The 16127-nt window shown below is 46.6% G+C and overlaps 6 protein-coding genes across 6 annotated transcripts; 4 read left to right on the plus strand and 2 right to left on the minus strand.

Moving 5' to 3' along the window:
• Positions 1–110: 110 nt before the first annotated feature.
• On the minus strand, positions 111–3961 carry TREMEDRAFT_72285 (uncharacterized protein; the record flags this gene model as incomplete). The annotated part of the gene is made up of 14 exons (XM_007007157.1): positions 111–333; positions 567–1176; positions 1297–1322; positions 1580–1814; positions 2044–2108; positions 2154–2191; positions 2238–2713; positions 2792–2871; positions 2965–3054; positions 3100–3253; positions 3301–3460; positions 3535–3555; positions 3597–3639; positions 3683–3961. 14 exons carry the CDS (start codon positions 3959–3961, stop codon positions 160–162), a joined length of 2451 nt encoding a protein of 816 aa, XP_007007219.1. The 3' UTR covers positions 111–159.
• A 365-nt stretch (positions 3962–4326) lies between these two features.
• On the plus strand, positions 4327–5759 carry TREMEDRAFT_64830 (uncharacterized protein; the record flags this gene model as incomplete). Its single annotated transcript, XM_007007045.1, has 2 exons — positions 4327–4757; positions 4808–5759. The coding sequence occupies 2 exons, from the start codon at positions 4327–4329 to the stop codon at positions 5757–5759; spliced, it is 1383 nt and encodes a 460-aa protein (XP_007007107.1).
• A 588-nt stretch (positions 5760–6347) lies between these two features.
• TREMEDRAFT_64831 (uncharacterized protein) lies at positions 6348–7025 on the plus strand (the record flags this gene model as incomplete). The annotated part of the gene is made up of 2 exons (XM_007007046.1): positions 6348–6965; positions 7005–7025. The coding sequence occupies 2 exons, from the start codon at positions 6348–6350 to the stop codon at positions 7023–7025; spliced, it is 639 nt and encodes a 212-aa protein (XP_007007108.1).
• Positions 7026–7504: 479 nt separating this feature from the next.
• On the plus strand, positions 7505–8968 carry TREMEDRAFT_64832 (uncharacterized protein; the record flags this gene model as incomplete). The annotated part of the gene is made up of 3 exons (XM_007007047.1): positions 7505–7854; positions 8512–8928; positions 8950–8968. The coding sequence occupies 3 exons, from the start codon at positions 7505–7507 to the stop codon at positions 8966–8968; spliced, it is 786 nt and encodes a 261-aa protein (XP_007007109.1).
• A 551-nt stretch (positions 8969–9519) lies between these two features.
• TREMEDRAFT_64833 (uncharacterized protein) lies at positions 9520–12608 on the plus strand (the record flags this gene model as incomplete). Its single annotated transcript, XM_007007048.1, has 3 exons — positions 9520–10791; positions 10932–11915; positions 12189–12608. The coding sequence occupies 3 exons, from the start codon at positions 9520–9522 to the stop codon at positions 12606–12608; spliced, it is 2676 nt and encodes an 891-aa protein (XP_007007110.1).
• Positions 12609–13213: 605 nt separating this feature from the next.
• On the minus strand, positions 13214–13384 carry TREMEDRAFT_69926 (uncharacterized protein; the record flags this gene model as incomplete). Its single annotated transcript, XM_007007158.1, has 1 exon — positions 13214–13384. One exon carries the CDS (start codon positions 13382–13384, stop codon positions 13214–13216), a length of 171 nt encoding a protein of 56 aa, XP_007007220.1.
• Between the last annotated feature and the right edge of the window lie 2743 nt (positions 13385–16127).

A 16127-nucleotide genomic window follows, 5' to 3' on the forward strand; every position in this document is an offset into this window, starting at 1 on the left:
TACTCACCCTTTCGGCGACGCACTTACTCGAAACGAGTGATAAAATATCTGAAAAAGACGGGGAGAGCAAGTATTACTCGCAAGGTGATTCAAGGTAGACAGCCATTATATTCACAAATATGCACAATGCCTTTGAATGTCATGATAATTTTGAACTAATTACAACTCTTCCACCGCAACATCTTTCAACCTACCATCTATCAAAGGACAAACTATAGCTAATTCATCTTCCATCACCCCCAATGCTTCATTGGTGGCCCCCGGTATATCCATCGTCTTGGATTCATTCTGCTGAGAAGAAGAAGTATGTTGAGCTCTCATTTTATCACCTTCCTATCGTATCAGTCTTATTCACATCGATGTTCCCTACATTCGTGTTAACCCAGAGTTTTATAATCACATAATGACCCTATAATCTTGATGACCCCACATAAGACTCGATTGAGACGGATGAAACAAAAAAGATGTACAATGTCGGTCTTTCACTGATTGTTGAAAGGTTATAGATGCGTTCCAGTGGTCATATCATAAGATTTCAAGTGAAGAGAAAAAAGAAATAAACTCACTAAACAATCTACATCACTCAAATGTTCATGTCTCGAAATGAACATTGCATCCCTTATAGCAGACCAACTATGACTTATCACATGTTTCTTTCCTTCTCCTCCACTACCAAAACCAAAACCAAAACCCATACTTTCTAACCTTACGTCCATCGGACTAGGTGGTTCGATGAAATTCTTTCGAAAGATACCTGGACTTTCCAGAGGGTTCCCACGTTCTCTTGGTGGACTACGAGGTGCTACGAGGCTTAATCTTCCTGGAGAACCTGGCGTTTGTGATTGAGAGTTGGTGGATGATAATATGCCGAAAGGTTGTAGAGAAGAGGGAGATACCCAAGAATTGTTTTGAGGAAAGTTTGGGGAAGAGGATAAATGTGAATTACGAGGTGAACAATCTGGTGAAGAAGAAGGTGAAAGTAAAGATTGACGAGCTTTTGAAATTATAGGTTTTGTACGAGTTGATAAATGTGCTGTATGGGAAGCGACTAGTTGTTTGTGTCTGAATATATAAGAAGAACCAAGAAGAAAAGAACGTATGATAGATGATATGATCAAACCGGATTCATCATCGATAAGGGTACGACGATTTTTCAAGGCGGTAAACCCATCGTAGCTGGTGGTCAATCATCAAGTCAATCAATGAACAGTGGGGAAGGAAAGAAGAATCAAGGTCAAGAATCATGGGACATCGATAGTGAGATGACTATGGGGAGAGAAGAGAATGCAGACTTACCCTTGAGCCATGTACTCTCGAGTGATCTGGTATCAGCAACTTACTTTTCTATTTCATAATCCTTTCCCAACCCTCACAGTCACCCTTATCTCGCTCATTACCTCTTTCAACCAGATTCATTTATCCAACTGTGACTCAACAACATAAGAAGAAACATGACACCCGTACGGCCACTGCCTGCTTCATCGTCACACCTTTGGCGAGTAATTTCACAGACATAGCATATGAGAGTAAAGTTGGAGCAGGTTAGAATACATTGGCTTGTACGATCGGACACACTCACAACTTTATACATTCTCCCACCTTCCTCATTCTTCACTTCCTCGCCTACTTCCGGAGGTCGTTGTTTCACTTCAATCCTCGTTCCGTCCTCTTGATCCACAAAATCCACCAGGTCGTCCGGATCATCCAAGTCTTCTTTCTGAGCTGCAGCAGAAAGATGTATGCTTTTGACTCTCTGATATGGAGGTAAGGTATGATCCCACTTTACGACTAGACCAGAGATGATGGGGAATCGACTGAGTGTCAGTTGCACTTACTTTAATGAATGTCGTCTATCCTATCTTTCGATACGCCGCTTAGGACTTGTTCCATGGACAATGTGTCACTGGGTACAATCTCTGATATGTGTTAAGACAACGGATACAAGAAGGATATAATTGTATCGGGGAAACGATTTCAAGCCGGTGTTGTGGCAAGAGATAAGTGATCAAGAGGACTGAAGACGAAAAATAAGTCATCGCTCACCCTTCTTGCGCTGGCCATTTACTCAAAGCACTCTCAAGAGTGTCCCATATCCCTTTGCCGTCGATCTATCCGTAAGTTACAGACTTCCATACGGATACGAAAAGACATACCTCGATGCAAACTACCGGATCCTCAAATGGAAAGATCTCTCTTGGTCAGTATCATAATAGTTGGAAGGAAGATGCATCACTCACCCAAGATATCACCCATAGTAATTTTGCCGGGTCCATACTGAGAATCTCCCCTGAGTGTTCCACCACAAATTATTACGGCGTCCGCTCCCTCTTCCACTCCTACTAATTCATCATGACCTTCCTTCTCCACAATATCCTTCTTCTTACCGCCCTCTATCATACTTTCAGCATATGCATGCAACAAGACATCCGCAGCCCAGTTCCCTAGTCCTGTCTCACGAGTACGTACCATTTCGGATCTCGCATCGAAGGGTGTGAGAGTGAAGCACACCGATTTGGAAAGTGTGGAGGATACTGATGATAGAAGATTTTTGAGCAAGGCATCGATCGATGGTGAAGATGGGGAGACGGGAAGGACATAGTGATGTACACCGGTAAGGGACATGATTGTCCGTCGTCTGATGGAATTGGTAGGCGGTGAGAGGGAGAGGGTGGCCGAGGAGAGATCACGGAAGTCAGTACCGGACTTAATGAGCCTTACATATTAGCGACGGCTGCTTACTGTGTATGGAGAGACAGACGGAAATGTATGATTGGAAGGAAGATACACTCACATGACACCTTTATCCTTCTCAGTTCCTGGAGCTTCGTGGTCACCTGAATATCCTTCCCAACTTTTCGCCCCTTTCCCAATCTGCAGAGTCAGCTTCAATGAGTGAAGGAAGGCGGACAAACGTAGTAGATCTATGAGGCATAAGCAAAATAAACATTTCTTATAAAAACTCACATGATCATGTCCTCCAATGAGAAGGTCCACTCCATGCCTAGAGCTATCTGGCCCATGGACAGCTCCTAGCTCATTTGCAAGAGCTATGTCCTATGCCATGTCAATTGGGACTTGATGTAACAAGTGACAGCTTACATTAGGCACTCGACAGTGAGTGAGGGCGATGATGACTTCCACCTTGTGTTGTCCTTTTGGATCTCTCAGCTCAGTAGAAAGCTCCAAAGCGACATCTTTCATCGGTTTGTACTTGAAGCTGTCCGGCCATGAAGGTATTGTAGCTATCCAGTCCCTGAATGATCATCAGCAAAAGCTGGCAGTTTTGTCGGCTTAACTGACTGTTCGACAAGACCGATGATGCCAATCTTGACACCACATCGCTCTGTTACCCAATACTTTTGCAAAGGTGCTGGTGTATTTCCGGTCTTATCGTCCACGATGTTAGAAAGCAACCAGGGGAAACTGGTGGATGAAATGAGCTTCGTGAGATGAGGATAACCTTTTGATCAGCATAGCTACGTGAACGAACTCATGTCATTCCATGCGTGTTGCAGATGGAAAGTTCGGACTGACCAAAATCAAAGTCATGGTTTCCTATACGTTAGCTTGGGACTAGAGATGGGGGCGATACTGACCGACACAAGCACAATCGATCCCAAGAGCATTCATGATGGGTACCTTTTCATCAGCCTTCAATCCCTGCTTGTGGGATTTGACTTACCATATGAGAGCCTCGAGTGACGCTCGATTCGGTACTAGGATTAAACACATCACCGGCGAACACTACCAAACCATCTTTCTCCCTTGTCTCGGTGCTGGAACTTGAGTTCGATCTGTCCGCCCATTCGGCACGTTGGTCTAACAAGAGATGCCCGAACTGTGATACACTGATGTGTCCGTCGGTTTTTGAGGAAACAGAAGGTGCCCCAGGTTGAGATACGTATCTCTGATTGACCCTATACACGTCATTGAAACATAGTATAGGGAGATCTACTGACATTATGTTAGGTCAAAAAGTGATTGCGAGATGGTTCACAAGGGTTGAGGCGAACGTTGGAGGACATTGCGGAGCCCCGGGGAGAGGGGATGTGGCACTGTGGTAAATGGCGGTGCCACATTCCCCTTTGTTCCCGTGCGATTTCATTGACCGCACGAGGGATGAATGGAAGGGACAGTCACAGGAGGGCCGAGACACGACATATGTACGCCTTCCTGCTGAGATCGCTAAGACGCCATGACCATTCATCTCCGACTCGCACGTCAGAGGGTCAGAAGGAAGGACGGATACTTATAGGTCTGATGCGCCAACCGACCGAATACACCCTCAATTAGAGCCATCATCAAACAGGAAGCACCGAATCCACAATGCAGCGCCAAACTACATCTCCATCCATGGTACCGCCGATGGCGGGGATGAGTACCCAAGGAGAAGAAGAGTGGGACCAAGAAGAAACCGGTAGCTCGGGGGAGGAAGAATCGGAAGGAGAAGGTAGTGAGTCCGTCTCTGAAGGGAGTAATGTTGAGATGGATCCATCCGGACCCAATGGTCCTCCTCCAAGCAATCCAACTCTCAATTCACCTCAAACAGCTCCACTCAGAAGTTCACAAAGTGGAGGACAACCGTCGCGTTTGCCACTCAATAGAACGATGTCACTCTCTAGTCAAGCTGTGGCTCCTACAGGGAATGGGTACAGTAAGAAGAATGTGGAATCTACCGCTGAGGACCTCAGCACGAAGCTCAATTACAATGGGATCACTAAACAGGTTCTATATGATTATATGACTTCAAGGGGCACGTGAGTCTTTCACAGAAAAATGTTTTGCATTAAAGAGCTAATCTCCACAGGACGAACTCAGATCGTGTGAAGGCTGCTTTTGAAGCGCTGACAGATGGAGCAGCGAAATTAAGGGAAAGTGGAGAGGACACCTATCAGTCGGGAAGAGTGGTTGGATGGCAACAGAGGCTCAACTATTACACTAACACCATTGTTCCTGGTGTTTCTGAACTCCAACCAAAGCTGAAGCCTATACCTCGTCCCATTCCCTCTTCCTTCTCCATGTATGGCATGGAAAGTGCTTTACCTAGTATGGATGAAGGTCAAGAATTCATTCCCAGTATGCCCGGTATGCCCCGTATGCCCATGCGTTCTGGAACTATTCCCAGTATGTCTCAACCTTCCATGGGAGGTCCACCAGGATTATCCGGCTCCTCCACTTTTCCTATGGAAATGGGAACGGGAATGGGAATGGGAGGGGGAATGGAAATGGGAGGGGGAATGGGAATGGGAATGGGAAGAGGAATGGCACGTCCACCTCCATCATCTTCTGCTAATGGACCTTCCGGAATGGGACCATCCGGAATGGGGAGGTCAGGACCTACAGGACCACCAAGAACGGCAAGGGGGTCGATGGGACCTTCAGGACACCCCTCAATCCTGAGAAACAATGCTCAATCCTTTCAGAATTTCTCGGGTATCCCAGATGAGATTCCGATGGGACGTGGAATGCCTACAAGTACTGGGACAAATGTTTCAAATCCATCTACCCGTGGTCCTCCTCTGACTTCGGTCCCTAGCTCAGAGGCTACTAAGCCGAAGAAAAAGAAAGTGACTATTGATACCGAGTCCACATCCTCAAGACCAGCAGGTACGGAAGCAGGAACAAAGACAAAGAAGAAACATCATCATCATCATTCTGGTAAAGGAAAGTCTGGGTCGAAAGCGAGTACAGAGTCTAAGAGAACAGTGGGTATACTGCAAGGGTTTTTCAGTACTGGTAGTAGCCAGATGAAATGGTAACTCATAACCTCTAGAACAATGATGCCAAGATGAGGGCAGGAGAGTAGTAAAAGTGATGAACCATATTGAAGAGTGATAGAATGCATGATTTGAGTGGAGGTTCATTGAGCAAAGACATTCATGTGTTATTGTGGGCTGGAGCAAACAGGTGCTATGTAAGTGCTGATCATGAACCAGAGACGTTGCGATCATTGATCATGACGTGATAGATTCCAATACGATTGCGTGACACCAACTCATGGCGTGATAATGAATCACCGGGGGAAGTTGTGTCGCGGATATCAATCCAATATCAGACCAAAGGAGATAGCTTTTGTCCTATGGTCACATGTCCCAGTACAATGGATGCTACTCTCAATGTAATCACCTCATTTTCTACTTGACAAAGACATGAATGAGCTGCTTCTCTCAATCTCTTTCCCTACTTGCTGTCTTACGCTTCATCGTACTTCTCACCACATCAGCACAGATTTATCTCCTCTCATCCTTGTTACTCGTTACTAGTTACTCATACTCATATCACACCTCCATTTCATCCTTCACATCAGTCCTCACTTCAGTGAACTCTTGTAAAGAATACCCAACAATATGGCTGAAGATACTGTCCCTTCCATGCCGGAGAATACAGAGTCTACGTTCCCTCCTCGCTCCCAGCGTCCGACTGGACCCATGACAAGTGCTACTAGTGGTGCACCTCGTTCCAGTCGACGACCGCCTCGACCTCCCCCAGGCACTACGGAAGGGACAGGTTTTCCTCCGGGCATGTCCCGATCCTCAGCCCGCATGGGGATGCCTCAGTCAACCCAAGACTATCCTCCCCCTCCCCAAGAGATGGATGACGGTACCTTTAACCCATTCACCTCAGGTACTGCACCTGGGCCCTCTGCACGTCAGAGACCATCACAACCTAATTCATCTGGTGGTCTTCCCCCTCGAGGTCCACGCACAAGAGCACCACCTCGTGAAGAAACGTCCAATGTTCCTACACAGCCTACCACGGCTCCCCCTCCTGAGGAGTCTACTAAAGCTCATAAAGCTAAGCATCGTCACCGATCTGATTTCAAACATGTTGAGGTGGAAGATTATGAAGACAGACCTAGCACAGATTTCAAAGCTAAATGGCAAGGAGAAGCTTCCGGCCGTTCTTTGTGGTTTGGATTACCTTCAAATTACAATGGGACCGAACATCGCACTCCACAAGGACTGGTGAGAAAAATTGCAAAGCACCGCAGAAAACATAATCAGTCTGAAGACACAGACACATAGACAGATAAAACAAGCGTTAGAATGGAGGCATGAGTCATTCAAATCAGGAAGAAGGGAATAAAGATAGATTGTACATACTCTGACATGCACTTACATCAGAGGTTGGGATATGAGTAGTTTGTAACATCTTTTCATATGCCTGCCCAACATTCCTGACATACAATCGAGTCGTGGCCAGTCTTCGATGCCCTGCCTCCTGTCAAGGACCTGAATCCTGTGAATGGAAGTGGAAGTCTAATACCCCTCGATTGGAAGATGTTTTCCCTTTGAAGACCTCCTTGTATCAGTATGTATCTTTACTTAACCGAACATCACCTAGAAAGGAGACGATCCCCGCTTACCACATCTGCAAGCGAAATTAGCCGAGTACGGATCTGATATATCAAGAGTAGTTCTACCCTCCTTATCCTCAATTTCACCGGTTAGGAAATACTCACATACACCTACATCCACCACTTTTTTCCATACACATATCAAATATGGCTGAATCTACCCGACAATCCATGCTGGAGACTGCTACCAACACAGGTTTACCCATCAGAACCGCCATCCCTCTTCCTGACGTCAGGTCAACCATGAATGGAACAGGTACAGCTCCCCCTCGTACCGACCCAACCCGGACTAGTGGAAGACCAAATTCATCTAACACACGTCCCGAGACTTTTCAACCTACACAGTCTCGTCGAACCAGAGATAATCCTAACTCTTCAAGATCTACAGCTAGACAGGAGCAGTCGGAATTGTTTGATGTTCCCGAAAGTCGAAACACTAGAACTTCCACCAAGACAAAGAAGACTACGAAGAAGACTAAGACCAATGATATAGAAGGGTCTACCTCACGGTCCACCAAAACAGGAAAGAAAAAACACACATCTCATCATGGAAGTAAAACCTCATTACACTCCATCTTGCATCCGTTTTTTTATCCTTCACCGGATGGAACTATTGTGGGGTCGATCGCGCCTCGACACAGTGGACCAGTGATAATGACTAAAGACGGTTGGGTGAGGAAGTGAAGGAAGCAAAGACCTTTCATCACATGGTAGCCGCTTGAGAGAGTGTGAGAGAGCAAGGATGTAACATCTACATGCATGTTGACTGGGGTGCAACATGTCATTGCGCAGTAGCTACTAACAGTATCAGAAATTTGTGTGACTGAGACACTAATGCTTTACTGTACTCATGGCTTCAAAGGATTACTAATGAATCAAATTCAGACTGAAATTTGACACGCGTTACACCCTCCTGAGACCTTTTCATCATAATGGGGTTTTTTCACAATGGATCATATACTCATATCACTCTGAAGATATACTATAAGTCTCTCTCACCCCCTCCTCTCATGTTCAACAACAATCCTTCTCACACAGCAATCATTCGCTTACTTACATACATCTTTTGATCACTTTTAGTTCTTCAATCTATCTCTATCCATCACCAGTCAGACTTTGAATTCTACAAGCATCATGGAAGATGAAACTCGCAGGTCCGTCCCCACAGCCACAGCGGCTTCAGGGGTCCCCTATCCCCGAACTTCGACTCGACCCAGCATGCCAACTAGCCAAGGAGGATATCCTGGGTATTCTACAACTACAAGTGGTCCAACTCGACCTGCACAGCCCACAGCCTCTCGAAATTCCACTGATTATATTAATGGTCCCAGGGAGGAGCGTCCTACTCGTTCTCGAAAACCAACCGCTGCAAGGGAAAGTGAGACGTCCCAAATCCCAACGCCTAGGTCACATGGTTTACATGATCCTACCTCCAGCCAGCCTGAAAGTAAGAAGAAGAAACATGGTTCTCATCATGGAACTAAATCCTCTGCACATCCCAGCTTAGCTGAATTTTGCTTTCCCTCATCGAAAGGGACTTTCAACAGCGACTTTTCACCTCGATACCGTGGGTCAGTCACCTTGACCAAAAGCTGTTTTATGAGGAAGTGAATGCCTCAGCTAGGTTGAATTACACTGTATTCACTTGAGAGAATAAGAGAGATCAGGGAGTTGACCATTCACATACATGAGATTGGGGGTCAAAGATGCATGACTATGCAAGGTAGTAGGAAGTGCCACATACGATCAAGTGCCACAACCACGTGGTTCGGCTTGACCAGCGAGCGTCGTACCTTATCCTGCCTTATCTCTTAGCAAGTCGACCCTACTTTGGGCATGTTCTTACCTCTCCTCACTATCCCACCCATGGATCCCTGGGGGCTAATCATCCGACTTTGACCTTTTGACGAGACGGACTTGATTCGGCGAAAGGCCACCCTACTCTTCTGTGATTATTGAGGCAGTAGAACTGTCCTGCCCTTCACTCTCAACTTGCCCCGGCGGCTATCGAGAGCTCCCTGGGCGATAAGTATCCCTTCCTACGTACATCGGCACGTTGTTTCTCCTTGTTCTTCGTCCCTTTCACAAGGCAGATCACTTCTTCTCTCCTGTGACACAGTCTTACTCGCTTGCATCTACCAAACTCAATCAGACACCTCACCATGTCACATCCTCTCCTCATCCCCGGCTCTCCGGCGGTCTCCACACCTCCGTTGGATCCATCCGGTCGTCTCAGATCGGATACCCTCGTCACTTCCTCTTCTATCGAGTCAGATCAATTACAAACGCCTCAAACTCCTACCATTCTGGGAGTGATGGAGCGTTATGCTGGTGTAAAGAATGTCACTCAGTCTTCCAGGGTTGTCTCTTCTCCCGATGGGATAAATAATGCGTCAGACGGCGAGCATGTCGGGATGGTACAAGATGCTTCGATAGGGGAGTTGAGGGATGGAGATGAAGATGTTACGGTCCAGCATATCATCCGACGTACGGAAAGCTATGGATTCTCTCAAGTATCACCCTCAAGATTAGAAACAAACCTCGATTCGACTATCCAGCAAAGTGTATCTACCTCTCCTGCTGAAGAGCCCTCCACTGTCATTCGGCAAGACGAGGCTGAACCTCTTCAGACGTCACAAGCCACACCTCTACCCCCGCTCCCCAGGAACGACAACTCGCTCACCTCGCCCGGGCAGTATGTATCGATGACTATGCCAGAAGGGGTGGCTACCGTCCCTTCTACTCCAGTCCGACCGACTGCAGAACATCGTCGTTCCCGTTCATCATTGAAAGATGTCGTACGACGTAAACTCAATAGATCCAAATCGTCTCTCAAATCTCTTCACACCATGTCCAACGCAAGCTCTCCCGACGAGTATGTAAAGCAGAAAGAAAAAGGTCGTTTTCGATCTTTACTCTCCCTGTCTCTATCACGCTCACAATCTGCGTTATCACTGCGTTCAGTCCCTACGACATCTTCCCGTGCATCTTCTGTCGCCTTCACACCTTTACACACAAGTCTTGTTGATGAATCCGACACTTTGCCCACCGTTCCCACCGTTGACGAAGGCGAAACGATAGACGTTGTTCAAGAACTAGAAATGATTTCTGTACCCTTTGGTGGACCCAGAGAGTATCTCGAATCACCTCTGAGGTTTGACGATTCGGATATGTTGGTTCATAAAGCGCGTGTAAGGGTGAAAAATCGTTCTCAGACTGTTTGGAATATGAATAGTATGGCAGAACCCGTTCTCAGTCGTCCGAGGGCAAAGAGTATGCCTGTTTTTAGGTACAGGAAGGATTTGTTCAATTCAATCTTGCCGAGAGAACTCAAGTTGGTCATTCTCAGTCATTTGCTCGAAGGACGACCAGAGGGTAATCGTCGGTGGGACGGGGCAGTTGGGGGAAGGAGAGAATTGATCAAGCTTTCTAGGGTATGTACATTTCCCTTCTCATCTTACTCTTATCTTCTTGTTGTCCAGTCCACCTCGGCCACTGCTTTTCGTGACTAAGCGAAAGTTGAGGACTGCATTCAATGAGTGGCGCAGCCAGAAGGGCCTGGGACTGATCTCAGGTATGCAAATCATGGGAATCTCTCTGCTTCGATGGTCAACTTTGGACCGAAGTGGATCTCTCACCCTATGCTGCCTTTCTTCATCCGAACACTCTTCAACGCATCCTCACGAATACGGTACAATTCATGACTTCTCTTTCTTTCAGAGGGATGGACAATCTTCTTTCTTCCCACCTTGCCTCTCTTACTTCCCAAGGTATCTTCTTACCAAATCTCCTCACTGTCGATTTACGAGGTTGTAAACTCCTTCACTCTGACGATATTTGCGCTATCATTTCGGCGGCACCACAAATCCGACAGCTCAACTTGAAAGGAGTACAAGCTGTGAATCCAGAAGTTATCACCTCTTTACTCAAATTGACCAATTTGGAATCCCTCGACGTGTCCCGATGTTGGCAAATCACTCTTTCAGAAATATCAACCTATCTCGAATCTCTTTCCGATTCCCAAGCTGATAAATTGCGTATCCTCAAAGTAGCAGGACTCAACGGAGTGGCAGGAATAGAAGATTTCCTCTCCCTCATCGCCGGAATGCATCTTTCTGTATTAGACATGACTGGTGTATTAGGATTATGGGACCATCACATTACTGCAATGACAGATGAACTTGAAGAACTCCGGCAAACTGCCACCTTCACTCATTTGGCATTATCTTCAACCATGCTTAGTGGCGAAGGTCTTCGTCATCTATCAGGAAAAGTCCCAAAGTTGAAGAAATTGGAATTGGCAGATATGCAGAATGGTATGCCTTTCATGCCGGGTGATGCTAGTATGGGTTTGGTAGAGTTTTTAAGAAGTTGTCAAGAATTAGAAATGTTAGATTTGTCAGATACAGGAAGTCAAGGAGCTGTGACGGATTTAGTATTGGAGGCATTACCATCGACTCTGAAAGAATTGCGGATTGGATTTGCGAAAGCTGTCACTTTGGACGGACTGATGGGTTTGTTAAGTCGTTGTCCAAAGTTGGAGGTGTTGGAAGTGGATGTGAGTTGATATTTGCTATTTTTCATGTCTCATCACCCTTCCACCCTTCCAGCTATGTCTATCGTCATTCGTGTCCACGCTTTCGCTATCAGACCTTGACCTGATGTCTCCCACCACTGGCCTGTGGTCATCCATCTCCCTTCATCGAAAGTATCAACCGACATGCTTCCTCGGTTAGTCAGATGTTCCTTCGTGAACGTGAGTGACATGAGGTTGGATCGACCAGGAGGGAAGATCAGGTTCAAATTGCATAGCAGGGAAACTTATGAACAGGGTACATCAGCCAATAACGCGTTCATGCGTGAATTCCTTCGCCAACGTCCACCCTCTCCACGCATATCCCTAAGTTTGGTAGACTGCAGAGCTATCACCCCTTCGGCATATTCGAGTCTCGCTCCTATTTCTCGTTCTCGACGAGGGTTCACAGGTCATGCCGCCAGCGTATTCGCTTACGACGCTGAACTGGTCGATAAACCAGTGTTGAAGACGTTTTGGTCATGGCGTCGGGTGGGAGTACCGCGAGTATGGCGAGACGAGCGTGAGGCCGCAGGAAGGGTATTAGGTAGTGGAACGAGTTCTGGGGCAGGAGACGGGGGAGAAACGGAGAGGAGAAGGACGAGGGGAAAGAGGAAATGGTGGAAGGCGGAGGAAGATTGGGATGATACAGGTAGAGGCGGATGTGTGGTCATGTGATTGAATCATTGTTGACGTTGTAATTGGATCAGAGGGTTATTTGGGATTGTGCGACTTTTCATGAGAATATAGATAAGAAGTGTCGTCAATGGGATTGGGAGAAGAAAGATCAAGAGGATATCAGATTGTATGAAATGGAAGGGATGTTGTTGAGTATCACTCGTTGTAGATTTCTTTTTTAGTGTTGCTATACTCTCTCCAAGTGTACAATATGTATATCTCCTATTTCTCTACCTCCCTAGCCTCCCTCCTTGACCCTCTTTCTTTATTTTGCAATAACACCATCGATAACTGAGCACAAGGTGAGTTGACAGAATTTGCCACCCTTATCACCCTTGCCACCCTCAGAAAACCCACATCATCACCCAAAAGTCTCCTCTTCCTTCCTCTCCTCCTCGCATTTCTATACTTTCTCCCAAGCTATTTCTCTCAACACCTCGGGTCGCCAATTCATATCACCAGAATATAAGTTGGACGAAAAGACATGTCTCAACCACCTACAAAGCGCGTCAGAGTCTCAGCTGCTGACTTTATGATTTCATCTCCTTCAGAAGCTCTTTCTTCCCATCCCCCTCCTCCAAGATCTTCAGCACCAGCACCTCCACCTACTCCCCCAACTTCCTCAGCACCTCCACCACCTCCAACATCTTCGATCCCTCCACCACCATCAGACTCTCAAACTCTATCACAAGCTTCCAATAATACGACGATACGTGAAAATCCTTATCTCGCTCATCTCCCACCTCATCTTCGTCAAACACCTTTATCCAGTTCATCACCTTCTCCAACTTTCGGGAATGGAGATAGAAGTTCGGCTCCCAGTCCTAGTCCTGGTCTCACTATGGCTTCGGGATCGAATGGGTATAGACCAGGAGGTATGGGTGTTAAAAACCCTTTGACGGGGTTGGTACCTAGGAAAGTCACTGTTGATCAGGCTAAAGCTATCATGGTGAGTCATGAGACTTGGGTTTCTTTATTAATTTCTCCTCAAGATTTCTTTTCTTTTGATCTGTTCTCCTTTCCTTTGATTATGTTTGCCTTCTTTTCCCCCTGTGTTCCGCTTACTTCGTAATTTGATTCTCTTCTGGAAGCATCGATCAGGATTTTAGCAATGCCTGTCATGCCGATTTCGGTTTGTTCCGCAGGACATTTGCAGAATTTCGGATGATTGATGGTATCGTTAAAGACGCTGAGACCTAGGATGGTCCAGTCAATCCATTCAAAAATCTCACACCTTTCTCCCCTACCTACAGAAAAATTCTAGAGGCGCGAAAGAACCTTCCGGTCTTTCAAAAGATGCAAGAGTTTTTCTCTATCTTCTCAGAGAATCAAATCACCGTCATGGAAGGTCAAACGGGATCGGGAAAAACTACACAGATACCTCAATTCGTATGTTATAGTGACTTGCCGATGTTGAGAGGGAAAATGGTGGCTTGTACTCAACCGAGAAGGGTGGCAGCTATGAGTGTTGCGAAACGTGTGGCGGATGAAATGGATGGTGGGTGATTTGTTGTGTCTCCCTTCCTTTACTCTGACTAGATCACTCACCCTTCTATCTTCAGAATTACCAATATGTCTCCTAAACTCCCCCCCCCCCTCTTCCCCGCGGGGGGGCCCGGTTCACATCTGATACCCCTCGAGGCCGATTTTTGGCCATTGGCGGATTCCAGTGGACTTCAGACTGTTTAGGCTCGTGACTCATGAGCTGGGTGGAGAGGCGTGAAGGAGACTACAAGTGTCTCGATAGATCCGAGTGAAGTAGCTGACACACAGTCCAACTTGGGAAACAAGTGGGATACTCTATTCGATTTGAAGATATGACAGAATCCGGGACGACATTTTTGAAATATATGACAGACGGTATGCTATTACGTGAAGCCATGAACGACCCAAAATTGGAAAGATACTCGACCATCATTTTAGATGAGGCCCATGAGCGAACGTTGGCCACGGACATCTTGATGGGGTTGCTGAAAGATGTGAGTTTTGAAATACCTATTTACTCCATCTCAATTGTGCCACAATGAGGGAGCGTATGTCTGCGCTGTTATACTCGTCTTCCATCACATGTCGGCTGTAACTGGCCAGCCATGCAGGCTGAGCTCACTTCATGGGAACCAGAGGACTGATCATCAGATCGCCAAAAATCGGAAAGATCTCAAAATCATCGTCATGTCCGCTACCCTCGACGTCGCCAAATTTCAGAAATACTTCGGTGACGGCACTCCCTCTGGTCTAGCTCCCGTGGTCAAAGTCTCCGGTCGAACGTTCCCCGTCGAAACATTCTTCACCCAAGAACCCGAACAAGACTACGTCGAAGCTGCCATCCGAACCGTCCTCTACATACACCAAGCGGAAGATGCTGGCGATGTCCTTCTCTTCCTCACTGGAGAAGAAGAGATTGAAGATGCTTGTCGAAAAATTCGTGCGGAAGGTGACGAACTCGCTTCCAAAGGAATGGCTGGACCGCTTCTGGTCGTACCTCTTTACTCTTCCCTTCCACCTTTTCAGCAGCAGAAAATATTTGATCCAGCCCCTCCCACTCGTGTAGATGGACTACCAGGTCGAAAAGTCGTCGTTTCGACCAATATCGCTGAAACGTCGTTGACAATAGACGGTATCGTTTACGTTGTAGATCCGGGTTTCTGCAAACAGAAAGTGTATAATCCTCGTATACGAGTTGAATCTTTGCTCGTTGCGCCAATCTCGAAAGCTTCAGCTATGCAACGTGCTGGACGTGCTGGAAGAACACGACCTGGAAAATGCTTCAGATTGTATACGGAGAAAGATTTCGTAAAGGAGCTGGAAGAGCAGACACATCCTGAAATCCTGAGGAGTAATTTGGCCAATACGGTTTTGGAGTTGATCAAATTGGGTATCAAAGATTTGGTGCATTTCGATTATATGGGTGAGTTTTTCTTATTTTCTGTTTTCTTCGCCCCACTCCCTTTGTAGTTACTCGAATGAGAGGATTCCCTCAGCCTGACGTCGTATTGGAAAGAGTATAAAGGATGAGGATAGAAGCTGATTCGAAGACGCACCTGCACCTGAAACCATCATGAGGGCTCTGGAATTATTGCACTACCTCGCTGCGCTGGACGACGAGGGAAATTTGACACCTTTGGGGGAAATCATGGCCGAGTTTCCTTTAGATCCACAGGTGAGTTGTCCCGATCAGATTATACGTGCACCTCTGTTTCCCGTTCAGCAGTCGTATCTCATTTTCTCATTCGCTGTATATACTGTGCACCTCATCCCCCCAACGCGCGCGCGGTTCGAAGCATGCAATCAGTCCAAAGTCCATCCGAGAGCCAAATGAAAACTCATGCTGATCTCAGCTCGCCAAAATGCTCATAGTCTCACCCGAATTCGGATGCTCCAACGAAATTCTCTCTCTCACAGCCATCCTCTCCGTTCCAAACGTCTTCATGCGTCCTGCAGCTCAAAGAAAAGAAGCCGATCTAGCCAAAGCTCAATTCACTCATCCTGACGGTGATCATCTCACCCTTCTCAACGTCT

The sequence above is a fragment of the Tremella mesenterica genome (assembly GCF_000271645.1).
Source record: "Tremella mesenterica DSM 1558 unplaced genomic scaffold TREMEscaffold_12, whole genome shotgun sequence".
NCBI lineage: Eukaryota > Fungi > Basidiomycota > Tremellomycetes > Tremellales > Tremellaceae > Tremella > Tremella mesenterica.